Source organism: Pleurodeles waltl, chromosome 2_2, assembly GCF_031143425.1.
Source record: "Pleurodeles waltl isolate 20211129_DDA chromosome 2_2, aPleWal1.hap1.20221129, whole genome shotgun sequence".
Taxonomy (NCBI): domain Eukaryota; kingdom Metazoa; phylum Chordata; class Amphibia; order Caudata; family Salamandridae; genus Pleurodeles; species Pleurodeles waltl.
Window position 1 is genome coordinate 354024358 of NC_090439.1, and position 17864 is coordinate 354042221.

The 17864-nt window shown below is 45.7% G+C and overlaps 1 protein-coding gene across 6 annotated transcripts in view; it reads right to left on the minus strand.

Moving 5' to 3' along the window:
• Positions 1–17864, minus strand: part of LOC138282379 (Y+L amino acid transporter 2-like) — a 588082-nt gene that overhangs the window by 121416 nt on the left and 448802 nt on the right. For all 6 annotated transcript variants that reach the window (XM_069219875.1, XM_069219872.1, XM_069219870.1 and 3 more), the window contains one exon: positions 1315–1411. In XM_069219875.1, coding sequence (XP_069075976.1) covers positions 1315–1411 — 97 coding nt within the window. The remainder of the gene's footprint in view (positions 1–1314; positions 1412–17864) is intronic.

The window sequence follows — 17864 nt, forward strand, 5'->3', positions numbered from 1 at the left end:
GGGCCCTGGGGGCAGGGAAGGGCACCCGTGGACTCCTTCCATGGTCAGAGACCATGGAAATGATCCCACAGGTCCATTAACGCCTCACTCAGGTGTTAAAAAATGGTGCAAATCAGGCTGGGCGCCATTTTTTAAGGCCCGCTCCCTCCTGCGCATCAAAATGACGCAGGACTATAAATAAGGCGCACAGGCCTTAAAGTCACTTTTTGGACGGGAACACCTACCTTGCATGTCATTAACACAAGGTGGTTTCCCGCATCCAGAAAATGATGCACACTGCTGAATTTTGACGTTTGCGGGGTCGGGCATCATAGTATAAATATGGTATTAGGTTTGTGCTGAATTTGCGTCAAAAAGTTTGACGCAAATTCGGCGCAAACAGTATGAATATGCCCCTTTATGTATTTGTGAGTTTGTGACAACTAGATTGCATCCCTTGCATCCGTTATGGATGGTGGTTATCTCTTACTTTTACCATTGGCTCACATGTTCTGCCCGGTTAAAAGTTGATGCATAAGTGTGTATTTTAATTTCTTTGTGACTTATGTTTTCTGACAAGATTTTATTTTCCTTTGTTCCTGAAAATGTTTTTGGAGAAGGCAGAGAATAATCCCATTCTAAGAAAATGGATCACTGTCCCTCATGGTCAGCGCTGGCCGACACATATCACTTTTTTTCCTAACTTTCAGCCATGCTGCACAACACTGCACTGCTGTACAACATGGCTAAAAGATTCGGACAAAGCCAATAGTTTTTCCCTAAGCGAGACCTATTGGCTTTGCCAATTCTTGCTCACAATCGTATCACCCTGAGCTCAGTTTTCTTCTATTAAAGTTTTCGATGTGTTATAGAGTTATCTATTAATTTTGTTTATTCTGATAAAGGTGATGCTGATCATGCCCTTCATTGTTCTTTTTACAGTGTGCTGATACCTGGAGGTCGATTATCTACCCTACAAAAAAATGCAAAAAAGAGAAAGTAAGAGGCGCTGTCATCACAAATTGCCATTAGTTTCTTGTCACAGAGTGATGGCTTTACATGATTTCACTGCTGCCAATTTGACATTCTACCACTAATTCTCTTGCTGATCCCACCTCAAGAGTCACATCTTAGCTGTTGATTTGAGGAAAGTACAGGTATTGCAATAGAAAGCAAACCAAGCACTGGAAAGCCTTAAAATATAGCTAGTATAGTTAGAAGTTAGCTATGATGACCGCCCAACGCATTTTAATATTTCCTTGCACAGCTCAATTTCTACTAAACAGAATTCCACTAACACCATTAAGTGACAATGTGCCAGTAAAGCCCACGTACATTGAAAAGTAGTGCAGGAATAGGGGTGAATCTGTAGATATGGACCAGGCACAAACAGTCTGGAAGGTGGCCTTCACGCGAGCCGACAAAAATCAATCTGAAATGAAAGTTGTCTTCATTAGGAGTCAAGAAATGACAAATTGTATTGTATGACACGTTTTAAACTAAAATAATAAGAAAACACTTTAATGAAATGTAGACAAATGCACAGTTGAAGGCACTTAGGTGTACGTAAATACATGCATTGAAAACTGTGGCAGAAAGAGGTCATCAGAGCAAGTTAATCTGGCCACGTCCATACCTAATGGTGAACGAGGAGACCCTTCATAGTTTCCGGTGTTTTCTTGACATTCTCCCACCTATGATTCCCTTTTTGCTAGTCAACGGCTGTCTGACATCCATATTGCAGTGTGCTCATCATCATGCAAGGGGATAGGCTATGCCATCATCTCTCCCATCCTCTAAAAAACCTAAGTTTTACATTTCCCATATTTTGAGATGATCATATGGATTTTTTCTTACACATCTAAGGCTTGTCATTGGTATCATACAGAGGTCACTGTTCTGATCCCTCTGCACACCCTGCTGAGCTAAAAGCTCCAAAAGGCTTCTCCTAGACTCCACATCATGGAAACGTCTCGGTGTGTGTGTGTTTAGTACTAGGAAGAAGGTCCGCTGGCCTGTGACCAAGACTGATTAGGATTAGGGCTATTTCCCCTAATGATATCCAGCTAATATTGCCAGATCGCAAGAAGTTGGCAGGACTCCAGTGGTTTTATTATCAGAAGTGCCTCGAAGGGAACACTGAATACGTTTGCCTCCGTTTTGAATTTTTAAGACGGGGACACAGATGCTTGCACAGCCCTTTCTGTAGAACAGATCATACTGGCACAAGGGTAGTAACGTCCCAATTTCAATGGGACTTTTCCTCATTTGCATGGTGTTCTGAGCTCCTGCAAATGAGGAAACACTTTGCCTGTGCATTGGTGCCTTATTACAGATGCAGGTACAGATGCAAAGACGCTGCCAGAAGGTGCACAGACCGGGTCCTTACAGAAGGGTGGCACCTTCAGGGTGCCGACCTATGGCATCAATTAGAAGGGTGGAAAGGAGTGTCATATGGATCCCCAGATGTTTCCCTGCAGGCGGGTGCAGTCACTCACCGCACCCAACTGGAGTGAGAACCCTGCCCTCCTTTTAAACGTAGACTGGGTTGCTGCCTGTACAGTGAAAGTCAGACCAGCAGCTTCAAACAGCCGATCACTTTTTACTAATGTGTTGTCTCCAGATCAGGCATCAGTTTGTAGCAGTCATAAGGGCACCATAATCATTGTGGCATAGTGCACTGACCCAGCCTGCACTCGCCACACCCATTGAAGGTGCATTGCTGCACAGACCAGGGCAGTGCTCCCTTTCTGGGGCATGGGACCAAATTTTCAGTCCTGGGCTTTGGTGTTTCTTTCAACTGAAGAAATAATACAGTTCACTGAAAAGACAGATATAGGATTGAGAGTCCAGAGCTGAAAACATGGTATTCGAGTCTTATGGACCTTTTCTCCAATGTCCAAACTCCTTACATCCCTATTAACATTATCCCCTCCCCCTTCACCACATAGTTTTACTAAGGAAAGTACTAGCTGCACAAGAACCCATGAGGTATTGTAGTTGTAGCCTTGTGCTGAAAGCCTACAAATCATGCATCCAACTTTGCTATCGCTATATCTTAGCCATCCAAACATCTGATCATTTGAAAGTGAATATGCATTTGACTTTTATAAGTGTTAGTGGCGGTGTGGTTTTACCTTTTTCCAACACTGTATACTGCCATGCTAAAACTTGAGTTTTCAATAAAGAATTCACAGGCAGTGGCACTTAAAAAGGGTGAAAAGATTTGTGACGTCACTTGTTAGGATGCTATAGTGGTCCCATGGATTGATATTTTATCTGTTCTACTGGATCCCCCAATTTCCTCTGGAATTCCCCCCCCCCTTTTTCCACTGTAAATTGCAACTATAGACAGTTAATTATATTTCAGGAGTGGATGATATTGTCAGTTGAGGAAAAACGTGGGAGTACAGCCACCCTTCTACTTCTGCTTAAGAATGGTTAAATTGACTGAACTCTATAAAAGCACTTCCTGTATTTAGCAAAGAAGACAGAAAAGACAGCATAAAAGTGTTAGAGTACATTTTCGGTGTGCAGTCACAATACATTGGCATGACTAGTATTTTCAACCTTCTCCAGTTCCGAATTCTTTCTCTATCTATACTATTAGAAATGGGGTCTCTAGTGGGCAGTGGTTTGCACCCTGTCCAAGTAGGGATCCTCACTCTAGTCACGGTAAGGGAGCCACACAGCTAAGATAACCCCTTCTCACCACCTTGGTAGCTTGGCCCAAGCAGTGAGGCTTATCTCAGAGGCAATGTGTAAAGTATTTGTACACACATACAGTGAATACACCACACAACGATTCCACACCAGTTTAGAAAAATAGCCAATATTAATCTGAATAAAACAAGACAAGACCAAAATGACAAAAATCCAACATACACAGGTAAAGATATACCCTTTTAAAGGTTTAAATGACTCTAAGTCCATAGGAATCAATGGATGTACCTTTTTAGCACGAATTTCCTGGGATGGGTGAGAAACAAAGATGATGTGGGCCACAGGGCAGGTGAGGTGCTGAAAAAGCAAAGCCAGGTTTTGGTTCTTTACTACGCAGGGGAGGAGATGCACTGATTTGTTCCTCAAAGGCAAGGCAGTGCGTCACTTCCTTACTGGCACGGGAGGTGATGAGTCAATTCTTTCCCCAAGGGAATGGCGATGGGTTGATTTTCGGACATGCAGCCTTAGTTCCTTACTGCAGTGCAGGGTCGATGAGAAACTGACACTCAGTGATGATGCGTGGATAATCTAGACGTGCAGTATTGATGGAGCCGTCATTAAACAGATACTACGTTGATTCTGTAGCCGCGAGACAGGAATTGCATCGATTCTCCAGCCACAGGCAGATGCTGCATCCATTTTTTCGGCAACTGGGTGTCAGTGCATGGATTTTCTCCTCCAGGTCACAAGCTTACACTTCTAAGGGCCCAGGGACTGGAGTTGGCACTACTTGGCACATCTGGCCTCTCAGCAGAAGAGCCCAGGCACTGGCAGATGTAGCCTTTGATGTCCGTGAGACTTCTTAACAGGAGGCAAGTTCAGTTCAAACCCTTGGAGAACATTGGAAAGCTGGATGTAGAAAGCAAAGTCAAGTCCTTTCAATCTCAGGACAGAAGCAGCAAGCAGCAGTCCAGCACAACAAAGCAACAGGCAGAGTGGCAGTTCCTCATACAACATCCAGTTCTTCTTCCTGGCAGAATGTCCTCAGTCCACAAGTGTTCAAACTATATATGGTCAGAGGTCCAGTACTTATACCCATTTCTGTCTTTGAAGTAGCCAAACTTCAAAGAGAAGGCTTTGTACTGCATAAGACCCTGCTTTTCCCTGCCCTGGCCCCAGTCACACTCCAGGGGGCTGGAGACTGCTTTGTGTGAGGAATGGCACAACCCTATTCAGGTGCAGGAGCCAGCTTCTCCCACCACCGTAGCTCAGGAAGACCAATCAGCCTGTTGATGGGCTATCAGGATTTACAGGACACACACTCAGCTCCCTCTATGTGACTGTTTAGAGTGAATGCACAAACAGCCCAACTCTCATCTTGACCCAGATGTGTATTCTACAGACAGGCAGAGGCACAGAATGGTTAAGCAAGAAAATGCCCACGTTCTAAAAGTGCCATTTTCAAACCCTCAATTTAAAAACCAAAACATGTATTTTAAAATTGTGAGTTCACAGACCCCAAACACCATATTTCCATCTGCTCCTAATGTGAAATTACACTTAAAAGGTATTTCAAGGCAATCCCCATGTTACCCTATGAAAAAGATAGGCCATGCAATAGTGAAAAAATGAATTTAGTAGTATTTCACTATCAGGACATGTAAAACACACCAGTACATGTCCTACCTTTTAAATACATTGCACCCTGCCAATGGGACTGCCGTGGGCTTATTTTAGGTGGGACTTACACGTAATAAAAGGGAAGGTTTGGGCCTGGCAAGTGGGTGTACTTGCCAGGTTGTCATGGCAGTTTAAAATTGCACACACAGACACTGCAGTGGCAGGTCTCAGACATGTGTACCGGGCTACTCGTGTGGGTGGCACAATCAGTGCTGCAGTCCCACTTGTAGCATTTGATTTATAGGCCCAGGGCACACAGAGCACTTTACTAGGGACTTACTAGTACATCAAATATGCCAATTATGGATAAACCAATTGCCAATTCATGTTAGACAGGGAGCATATGCACTTTAGCACTGGTTAGCAGTGGTAAACTGCTTGGAGTCCTAAAGCCAACAACAACAGGTCAGAAAAAATAGAAGGGAGGAGAAAAAACTTTTGGGGGTAACACTGCAAAAATGGTCAGGTCCAACATATACTCTGCCATTTCTGTTCTATTTTAATCTACTCCAGTTGCATCAATTTTTTTATTTTTGGGGTTGTGTTGACATATATAAGCAGATGTCTTTTGCAGCCTCTTTATCTATGCCTCATAATGTAGGTGTTGTTTTGTCCTGTGTTCCTCTCATCTTATACTTTGGTTATGGTTGTTATATGCTGTTACCATCTTTAGAACACCCAAGGGATTCCCTCCAGTTTTTACTCAAATTGACTAATGTGCCTCTTAGAAACTCAGCCCTCCTAGAAAACCCCTAAAACCATGCTAACAATTTTTTAACTTTTTCATTCTTCTTCTTGCCTTCCTTTTTAGCAAAGTAATATAGTAACAACTTGGCTCCTCCTTGTAAATCTAGACTGATTTTGGTTAACTGCTTCAATGGGCATAATGAGGTAGTCAGCTCCATCGATGTTCTGCAGATGTACGTACAATGACAATGCCAGCAAGACGCAAGCACATACTTTCATTGTCAGTAGGCATGTGTACTTCACTTAACCGTTTCTCTATGCAGTTGCACTGTGCACTGCTTGCTATAGCAAAGGGTGACCTCACTCCGAGGGTCCTTCTCCACACAGTACAGGAAACAATCAAATACTTCTGCTGATTATTTCATGCATTGTTCTGGCCTTTATGTGAAACAAACTCTATATCAGAAGAGGTATATCTACCACCCGTGTGTTCAGTAAGCTCCCGTACAGGTGATGGGCCGTTGGTTGACTGGGGGGCCCAAGTAAACATACTTACCCCACCCTACCCAAGCCCCCAGGAAGAGCTTGCTGTGGATATGAATCCACAGCTAGAAGCAGACTTGATGATGAAGCATGGCACACTTAGTCCAGTGTCCTTAAACACAAGAAAATCCTTTGGAGATCGTGAGATATCATTTAGCAGACAATTATGCCTTCAATTAAAGCATAACTGAAAATCCAGGAATGCGATCCGTCCATATTTTAAGACTAAGGCACTCTTTAGTACAGTCTAGAGCTCTAACATTGACTTTTATGCAGCAAAAGATGGGTATTCTAAAGAATAGTGGTAGAGAAGGACATCCTATATGAAGGATTGCAAAAGAAGTCACACCCGAGTCACGTCTATTTTGACAAGCCTCCCTGGAGGTAGGAAGCAAATCTTGTGAAAAACTGTGAATGAAAAATTGAGAAAACGGAAAAACGAAGCGCTCTTGGATACATTTACACCTTTTTGTTTTTTAAGACCTAGAAACATTAGACAATATCCTGGCTATACTATCGCTCTTCAAAAAAATTGATAAATAGTCTAGAGTTCAAAGGGCAAAGTAAGGTTTAGGAAGAGCCTTGAAAGCACAGTGAGATCGCCTATAAAGGAAACCATATAGAGTTGGTAAGAAGATGTACAAGAATTAACAAAATGAAGAGGAGAAAAAAGGGAGGAGGGTATCTCATACGTTTGTTATCTCTGCAAACAGGAATGTATCTGTGATCCAATGCAGGGGGTAGCATGAATCCATCTCAGCCCACCCATGCTTCAGGAATTGGACAATGCACTAAACTGAAGACAGGATACCTCTTGCGTTCTTGTTATGAGAAGCTGTGCCAAGGGTTCTGCCTAATATCTGTAAGTTTATAAAATAGTATTGGACAATGGTCACAATGCAGAGTACTGCCTAGTGCCTTATGAATCAGTAGTGCATTTTCATCATGCACATCTCTTGATTGATATCATGGTCATTCCACAGAACTTCTATATTGACACAGAAATGATTTCTATTGGTTACAGGATTGTATTTAATTTCAGGTGTAAGTGATGGACAGAAGCAACTTGATTGATGAGAGTATCGCTAGATAGCTGTGATAGAGAAAGAAGGTATTCTCAAAAGCCAAATGATGTATTGCAGATAGAATTTGTGCTTGAAAACGAGGCACTGGGATGAAGCACGAAGCAGTCCCCAGGATAAAGGAAGTGAGCAAATCCTCCCACCACTATCTACTCAGTAGTTTGCAGAGTATATAGTTGAAAGGCATTTTGCAGGGCGAGGTTCTTATACCACTGCCTGCTCTAAAGTGAACTGCTCCTATCTTGGGGAAGGAGGACTCTTAGAAGAGGGTAACAAGCTTTCATAAGTTCTTGCATTCTAACAATGGTCTTTCTCCCACTCAAGATCAGCTAACAATTCAGAAAGTTGTTCTTGTCCTCTGATAATTTCTGCCTCTGGTACTTTACTTGGGGACACTCCTTACTGTGTGGTGTGTCTTTTGGCAACTTGCCATGTTTCTGGGTAACAGTATAGTGAAAGTTTCCACCTCTCATTTCTATCATTGGACAATGTAAGCCTTCTAGTCTCACATGGTGAGGTCTGTATTATGCCTGAGTACTTCTGTGTGCCCTTACAGTGTGTATCTTGTACACCTACCACGAACAAAATGCAGGACTACAGATAGGGACAGTGGGACAACTGAATCATGAGTGATCCACAGACATGCACATAACCAGCATTATTGTATATGAACTTATCTAGCAAAAAGAGGCACATCCAACTGCTCTGCTCTTGTGAAAATCAACAAAAGCATTGCTTCCTCTCTTGGTTTACCCTCTCTGCCCCATTGTTTGTGACGGCATTTTGATGAGAGTGATACAGTCATACCCAATGTTGAGCAGAAACCACTCCAGAATTTTACAAATTTAATCCCTGATTTGGTACAGCCATATGAGGGAGACCAAAGAAATAGAAACCGTATTGGTTGAAGAGTTGAGTGGGATGGCCAAAGGTACATCCCTCAGTAAAATTACTCATTTTGGTGTGATTCCTTCAACGTTTTTGTAGGCAGAATATCTACATTCCCATTATGATGACCTGGTTAGTAGATTACAAATTCATAATCAACACAGAACAAAAAACACATTAGTTACCTCATTAACAAATTTCATGTCCCCATCTTTGAAGGCGTCCTCCATCACAAGGAGCTCCTTGTTAGTAATTTTTTAGTTTTACTGAGCAGGGCTTAATTTCCAGGATTAGTGCAAAACTAACTCCATATTTATACTTTGGTGCTAGACCCGTCTAGCGCCAAATTTATGGAGTTAAAGTCACTTTTTGGAAGTGGAAACCTACTTTGCCTTAATGAGATGCAAGGTAGGTGTTCCTGTGCAAAAAATTACTCTATGGCCTTAATGCTATATTTATACTCCTGTGAAAAATGGTGCACAGGAGGGGTCAAAAAACAGTGCAAAGCTTGCTTTGCCCCGTTTTTTAACTCCTGGCTCATGGCAGGCGTTAGGGGACCTGTGGACCTATTTAGCCCACAGGTGCCCTCCCCAGGCCCCAGGGGCACCCCCAGCCACACCACCAGAGGAACTGCTGAGGATGGGGGACACCATCCCAGGTAAGTACAGATAAGTACAAGTAAGTATTGCATTTTATTTTTTAAAGTGCCATAGGGGGCCCTGAAATGGGCCCCCATACATGGCACAGGACCCAATGGCCATGCCCAGGGGACCCTTGTCACCTGTGCTGGCCATTGGGGTGGTGGGCATGACTCCTGCCTTTTCTAAGGCAGGAGTCATGTGACATGGTAGGTTTAGCACCATAAAATGATGCTAATCTGGTTAGAGTCATTTGTTTTTAACCTGCCTAAAGTCATTTTGGGCTTCTATACCGCCAGCCCCACCCGACTAAAGTCATTTTTTTTTACTCTAGCCTACCCTTTCCACCGGCTTGCACCATTCCATAAATATGGTGCCCAGCTGGTGCCCGCAAATGCTGCAAGCCGGTGCTTAACTTTTTGGTGCAAAACTGTGTTAGTGCAGATTGGCATGGGCAGTGCAGGGGCCCCCTGGCACAGCCCCATGGAGCTTTTCACTGTCTGCATAGCAGACAGTGAAAAGCGTGATGGGTGCAACTGCACCATTTGGAGCCGGCTCCCGTGTTGCGGCCGACATCCCCGCTGGGCCGGCGGGCAGAAACTCGGTTTCCGTCCGCCGGCCTAGCGGGGATGTTATGATGGCCTCCGCGGAAGTGCGGCCACATTGGCGGCCGCGCAGTGGCTACAACTTGCCGGGCAGCGCTTGCCACCCGCCAAAGTTGTAATGAGGGCCCATGTGTCAAAATGGTTTGTAATCCTGGAGTGGCAACCCCAAGTGGAGTCCTGAAACATAAATGCCCAACACACTTTCTTTAAATTCCTGCCTAAAGTATTAGATGTGCTAATGCTAATTCATGATAACTTGGGAAAAACGTGAGGGGGCGTGGCCTAGGCGGGCAACATAGTGGGTGCAGTTTGCTGGCGCTCCGCTTGGAAATCCCTGTAATCCGTTATACATCCAGCATTCTAGCCGCCATCTGTGCTCCGGACGTAGCTGCAATTCTCTTCAGGCCATGAAAACTATCTTCAGCCCTAGAATGATCTGCAGTGGGGTCCTGCGCCCGTGTTTGCTGCGGGAGGGCCTGGTGCATGCGCCAAGAGCGGATGTGCTGTGGCATCCGAGAGACGCAGGGTTGCCTCACATCTGATTGGCTGCCCGCTCTGGGATTGGCTGCCGGACTGGGGTTCTTGGTCCAATCACCGGGTGGGAGTCTGAGGCTACAATGGCTGAGCTGAAAGCGAAGTGCTGGCCCAGCCTGACCCAACTGATTATCCAGAGATTTCCCTCCCCGCCACAGCAGTGAACGTCTTGCCTGGATGGGGCCCTGACATGTCTTACTGCCTCTCCTTTTGACCGGGTATGTGCGCACCAACGGCGATTCGTGGAAGCCTCTTGTCGTGATGCCCTCCCCCCCAGGCCCACCTGGCACTGACCTGACTTGATGATATCTGCCAACTGAGGCCAGGGTCCTGTGCCAGAAGTGACAGCGGCCTCTTGAGCCCTTTTGCCCCGAGAGCCCAGGTGGTATAGAGGTGGCAACAGGCCCCCACATAGAGAGCTGATGATCTTTGCAAGCTGCCCTATCCCCAGAGAGAGAGATTGAGCCCTAACCGTTGGTGGGGTGTTGAGGGGGGTCCCTGATCCTGAAGGCCTGGTGAGCCTGCACCAAGCAGTAGAGACAAGCGCTGGCCTGGGACCACTCCTGGACTACGTACAGAAAGGAGCACAAGTGCTACCTGGAAGGTGTCTTTGGGCCCCCTCCCTCAGCATCCTCTGTCTTGAGGCCTGAGACTCTGGGGGCTCCTTGTGAGGGTATGTGAGAGATACATGACTTTGACTGCTGGCAGGCGAGGCCCTGGACGACCGCCTGAGGGTTCCCCTGTGGCCTCTTCCAGATTTCTGTGTTGGGCTGTATGAGGAGGGTATCAGTGTGAGAGGAAGCCCAAATTTGGAGTGAGTGATCTGGAGACACATTAACCTAATGAGGGGTTAACGAAACCGGTGGTGACCGCACCTCCCCGGTGCCTCACGGTAATTGATTGGTTTGAAGAGGAATGGTGGGACGTATTACAAAGGGATCAGTGTGCACAACTCACAAGAACCACAATGGCCCCACCTTAACCCTGGTTCAATCTCACTGAGATTCCTACTCCCCTGCGGTGCTCCTGGCTGTGAGGAACTACCCCTTCTCCCTCAAGGTGCAATACGAAGGAGGTGAGAGAATCAGCATGCACCAATCAGTACCCTGCCTCTGCGGCCGGGACTTATCGCCGATCAACCATTTGGTTGCCCCCTGATGTTTGCCTGGTTCCCCCAACTGCAGACCTGGTACCTGAGTCTCCAGTAGTTTGAGACCTACCCTACCTCATAGACTCCTTGTGGCTATAAAGGGGCTAACAGACTGTGTAGCCATACCCTGGAGTGTGAGAGCGGACCCCCCCACTCCGGGAAGCAGCACTGCGAGATCTGGACCTCCGCTGCGAAGGGCAAGGACAGAGATACCCGTTCAATTACGTCCCAGAAGCGCACTGACCAGTATACTTCCGGTTCCACCAGCAGCACATCAGCTCCTACCACAGGGGATACAACGGCCATCCATTCCTGTGATCTTATGGCCATAACCCAAGCCATCCATTCATCACTGGCTGTGGTGCAAAAGAAGATTGGAGAGGTGTGCATGGACGTAGCATTGCTGCGCCAAGACCTCCAAAACGCCACCGCCCGCATCACTGAAATGGAATCCCAGATCTCCACAGTGGAGGAAGATGTCTTGACCCTCAAAACCCAGGTATCCTCGCTGCTCGGCCCCTTCAGATGCACTTTACAGACGGGACGAGGAAGCCGAGAATCATGCCAGATGCAAAAACCTGCGTGTGATGGGCCTTCCGGAGGGAGTCAAGGGTGCCGACCCACAGAAAACAACAGACTTTGTAGAAAAATCGATCAAGTCCTGGATACTCCCGGACCACCTGTCACCTTGGACTGCAGTGGGAAGGGCATATCGGGGGCTGACGTCCAGACCCTCTCCTGGAGCTCCACTTAGACCCATCATAGAGCGCACACTTAATTATAGAGATTCAGGTGCAGTTCTGGGGGATGCCCACAAGCAGTTAGATCTCCACTGTGGAGATGTCAAAGCTCTTCTATTACCTGACTACACCCAAGAGGTGCAGAGGCAGCGGAAATCATATGCAGAAGTTAAACAAAAGCTTAGAGCATGGGGCTTCAGTACCAACTGTTGTTCCCGGTCCGGCTATGGGTTGTCCACACCAATAAGTCTCACTTTTTCAATGATCTGAAGGAGGTCTGGCAATGGCTCACTGAGGACTGTCTGCTTCGGAGATCATCCGTCCCTCTACTAAGACAACCGGTCGCAGAAGACCAGAAAGAAACACCATTGCTGCTCAAACATAGGAGGAAATGCCACCGGTCACAAAGGAGGAGGACAGACATCCGTTCAGAGTCACTGTCTCGGTCTCCTCAGGGGCAGACGTCCCCTAAGTACCACTCTGTATCGAGGCCTGTCTCGGACAGAGAGGGAGAGGACATGGCTGCTGACAGCCACTCTTGGTTACCAACAACAGCAGACCCCATGTAGACACTGATCTTCCTAGCAGCCCAGTCATATGAATAAATTGCTGCAAGACTCCAACACACTGCAAAACACCTGTCATCACGGAGGGCATCCTTGCTATAGGGACTATCTTGAACAAAGCATCAAGTGGGGCGTCACACGCCTCCCTCAACGAGCAGTATTTTGAAAGTAGTGGCTGCAAACGACTTGCCTTGATTATTCTGTTCACTACTAAAGGGATGTTCACCGCTAATCTGATGTTTCTATAATGAAGTATAAATGACCTGTTTTCGCCATTTTTCTTTAAAGGGTGATAGATGCTTCTGGGGTAGAAGTATGGGGTGGGGTGGGAGTTGGGTGGTGGGGACCTGTTTGCTAGTTATTGTTTGTTTCTGGATATATTATGTACTCTACATATGTTTTGCCTCTTTCTTCTACTCAAGGCTATGACACACTCCAATAATCACCAGAATTGTGACTTGAGAATTAAGACCTCATACAATACAATGCCAATGGGCCCTACCACTGAACGTGGGTCCCTGGCAGGCTTCCTCCCTATGATATCAGACATGCATACTTACCACCAATCCTTATGACTTTTAGTATACTGTCCTGCAACGTTAATGGTCTGTTGGGCTGTGTGAAAAGCGCTGCGCTCTTCGCGTTTGCCCACCGCCATCTCCCTGACATACTACTACTTCAGGAGACCCACCTAATGGGGAACTGATGCTCCTTCCTTGCCCGCAAGGGATATGTCAGAGTTTACTATGTGGTGTACTTTAGAGAATCCCAGAGGCTGGCTATATTGCTGAAATGCTCATTTCCCATGACGGTCACATGGGGACTACGAGACGCACAGGGACACTTTGTAACCTTGACAGGGACCCTAAAAAGACAAATAGTACACATTGTAAGTATCTACCTGCCACTTGCAACTCTTCCCAACTGTCTAAAGGAACTGTCAGTAGTCCTCTTGAATCTCCCCCAGGGCCTCATAATTATAGGGGGGACTTTAATGTGGTCCCTGATCCAGACCTAGATGTCTTGGGGTCCTCCTCGAATAAGAGACGGACTGGGGTGAGCCATCTTACAGGATGGCTTGCTAAACTTGGGCTGTGCGATGTCTGGAGGACATGGTCCCCGAGACTCCGACAATTTACCCATACCTCGGCCGCCATTGATCCCACTCTCGCATTGACTTAGTTTTCTTACCAGTCATGGACTGCAGACTTTCATCCCAAATCCTTCCCTGAGGGATCTTGGATCACTCTCTTCTACAGGCTCAAGTAGGCACCCCTAGACCAGACGAGCGGCCAATGTGATGTCTCAACACATGGTACCTCCAGGACAACACATTTGTCCAAACTCTGCAAATAGAATTGCAGGTGGATTTCTGCTGCAATGAAGGCTCAGTAGCAAAAGTTACTACGCTATGGGCTGCAAATAAAGCAACAATATGAGGATGAACCAAGGGATGTATCCGAGCTCGGGAGGGTGAGAAATCCAAACCCAACTGGAGGCGCGTGCCCTCCGACTAGAGAGAAACCTCACCTCCGACGCTCAGGAGGAGACCTCCTGCCAACTGAGCCTGATCCATAAGGAGATATATTAGTGCTCTATAGAGTCTGCCAAACAACTGTGGAGGGCCACTGTGGCTCGAGCCTACAGATGGGGGGGCAAAAACAGAAAACTACTGTATTGGCTAACCTCACATCATCATGCCATGAAAATCATACATGAGATAATTGGAAAGAGTGGTGTACTAATACTAGGAATTACTGTACACACCTCCAGTCAGACAAAGTTCACCCTCCCACAGTCACTTTCTCGAAACGCTTCCTTTCCTTGTTTGTCCCCTGAGGAGTAGCAGGTCCTTGACGGACCTTTCACAGATGTGAAGATTGGAGAGGCGGTGTCTGGATTAGCATCTGGAAAGACTCCGGGCCAGATGGCTTTCCTACAGAATACCATGCTCGATTCAGCAAAACTCTCACACCCCATCTGCTATAACTATATAGCAAGGTGTGTCAGACTGGAAGCTTCCCCCCAGAGATGGATCAAGCCACAATAGAAGTAATTCCCAAAATGCAGCCACCCTCAACATCATGTAAGGAGTACCATCCAATATCACTCCAAATGGAGAAGTTAAAATCTTCGTAACTATATTGGCCAACAGACTTAAAATGGTCCTCACTAAATTGATACACCCAGACCAGTGCGGCTTTATGCCATCACTTAGTACAAAACACTGCCTTCACAGACTTCATGTGGCGCTGGTCTTCCACAACTGGTTGCCGAGAGACCTGGCACTGCTTTTGATCAATTTTGAAAAAGCATTTGATACAGTGGACTGGCAGTATCTTCAATTAGTATTGGCACGAGCGGGCCTAGCACCCACATGCCTTGCTATGGTGAAAGCGGTGTACTCCACACGAAGGCTCGAGTGCAGATTAATGGGGTTCTATCAGCAGCCTTTTCGCTAAGACGAGGAACTAGGCAGGGGTGTGTCCTGTCACCACTCCTTTTTGAGTTGGCAATTGAGCTGTTGGCTCTACTTATCCAAATGGATACACAATTTAGAGGGTGGGAATGGGAAACAGCCCAGGAGGAGTGTATAGTCTTGTATGAAGATTATGTTCTATATCTAGCAGAACCCGGCTGCAGCGGCCCCGTTGCCTTCATCTGCTACACAGGTTTGGAATTGCATAAGACCTCATGGTGAAGCAAGATAAGTCGGTACTGGTTCCTCTCAGCTTATCAAGAGATATCAAGAGATTGCTTCGACTGGCAGATTAATATTCCCATTCATAAGCTTAGCTAAAGATACTTGCAGCTGGGGCATGCTTTCCAGGCCCAGATCTCACTGTCAGAACAGAACCATTGCCCGAATTCAGTCCTTTGGAGGCAAACTTCTTATGGGGACCCTAGGGTGTTGGGGTATCTCCCAAATATAGTGCCCATTGATTATCAACTCACCTAATACTCTGGAGCATCTGGAGCTCCGGTTGGAAGGGTGGCTAGACCCCATACAGGAAGAGGACTGGTGTGTTGCTCTGATGGCCCCACAGGAGCTTGCTATCTCCTCCAGGTTACTGCTCATCCAGATCTATTACCCTCACACTGCCTTCCTCACACCCCTTCGAATGCACAAAGCAGGCCTGCGTCCTGACTCCTCCTGCCCTAAATGTAGCAATGAGCCAGCAGACTTCTATCATATGGTTTGGGCATGCCCAGTAATTACACCCTATTGGACTCGAGTGACACGTGAGCTGACACAGATCTTGGGATGGGAAGTACCACTCTCCCCTTTCCTGATACTACTTGGTATGATCAAGGGTTCTGGGGGACAAGAGCCGAAAGATCATTCCTGGGCACTGCACTCCTAGTGGCTAAGCGAAACACAGCTGCACCCTGGATGTTCCCCTCCCCTGCCTGGCTGTAAGAATTGCGAAGGGGTGGACTGGTGTGCACAACAGAAACAAGTAGTTTAAGAGGCCAGGGGGTGTCCTCGGAAACACGACCAAGTGTGGGGCAAATGGTTGAGTCAGTTAGACTAATGTGTGTATAGTTTGGAGGGACTCCAGAAGCCGATTACGGATATAATGAGAATGTATTGCTGGTGGAGCTACTAGTTATTGGAGTCGCATATTCAAATATCTAATGAAAAACATGCGTGCCAATTGCTTAATGTTCACTTTTATCAATTGTATGGTAACAAAAATCAATAAAAACGGTTTATCAAAAACATTTTGGAAAAAAATTACTAGGGTTGATGATAATGTGTAAGGCAAATAGATAAGCTCAGCAAGTATGCAATTCATAACAGCATAGCTAATAGGCAGGTAGGATAGCAGTGATGCTTGTTACATTCATCTCAAGTACGTGACTATCTTTATTGGACTGTTTCATCTAGCTCAAATGCTTGTTCATTATCTATTCCAGTGCTCACTCATGTTTAATCTTTCTCTGTTGACAACTGGTTAACCCATCCCTTGTAAAAGATTTATTTAATTGTTTTTTGATCAATATGTTGGGTGGGGTGAAGTTCATCTTCTGGCTGAACTTCAATTGACACAGCAGAGGTTGAGGAATTACAGTTTATTGAAAATACTGGTTATGACTTCGAAGAGTTACAAGATTTATTGGTTTATATATACAAGTTTGTGAGTAGTTGTTACAGGAAGCTCACACCAGATGATCTGGCCATAAGAATCTCGATCACAGTTGAATGCAATTTGTTTAGTTGGAAAGTGAATGGTTTCCGTGAAGTCCAAAAAATACTTGGTCTTAATGTGGCATAAATACAGTACAGTTGGCCGTACAGGAGACACATCGAACCAGAGGATTGATGGAAGCAAGATGAAGTACTATAATGTAGAAAGGCATTTCTAATTTTAAATTAGGGATGTGTGGCTCTTAGATAGTGGGCTTCTGAGCATAGGTGCACTGGTTCTTTAGAACCAGACTCACTTAATTTCTCACAGAAACACTACACATATGTAATTAGTCTGGATGCACAAAGCATTTGACTCCATCAAGGGCATGTTTGAAACACTGGAACATTTTGTGCTTAGTAATAGTTTTATGAAATTATAAAGATCTGGCATGGGTTGTCTCCTGTTGGGCAAGTTCGTTGGAACAGAATTTAAAACAAGCATTTGCAATGCAATGGGTCTCGCGTTTGCTTAAGTTAGAGCTATTAGCATTGTAAATTCCTAACTGGACTTTTCTTGCCACATAAATTGACAAATGTAAAGTAGTATTTAACATAAGTGAGCCAATTCTAAGCTCCAGGAGATGGCCCCATGGCAGCCATGAGCGTGAGCACGAAGGAGAGACACAAAAAGAAAAAGAAGTTGGCTCGCAGCCAAACCTATCGGCAAATGTGCAATTATCCATGTAACAGGGTTGATGGCCAAGGCTGTAACAAAACTGCCCCAAGGAGGGACAAGCTTAAAGCAATTACCAATTACAGCAAAGGAGTTTTAAAAGGAAAATCTACCAACAAGTGAAAGTGATGGGCATGGTTAAAAGCCCACAGAGATACCAACAATGTCAGAAAAGCATGCCAAGCTGGACCTAAAAATGATCAATCTCATGTCTTCCGTTATTCTGAAACCATCTTGTTGA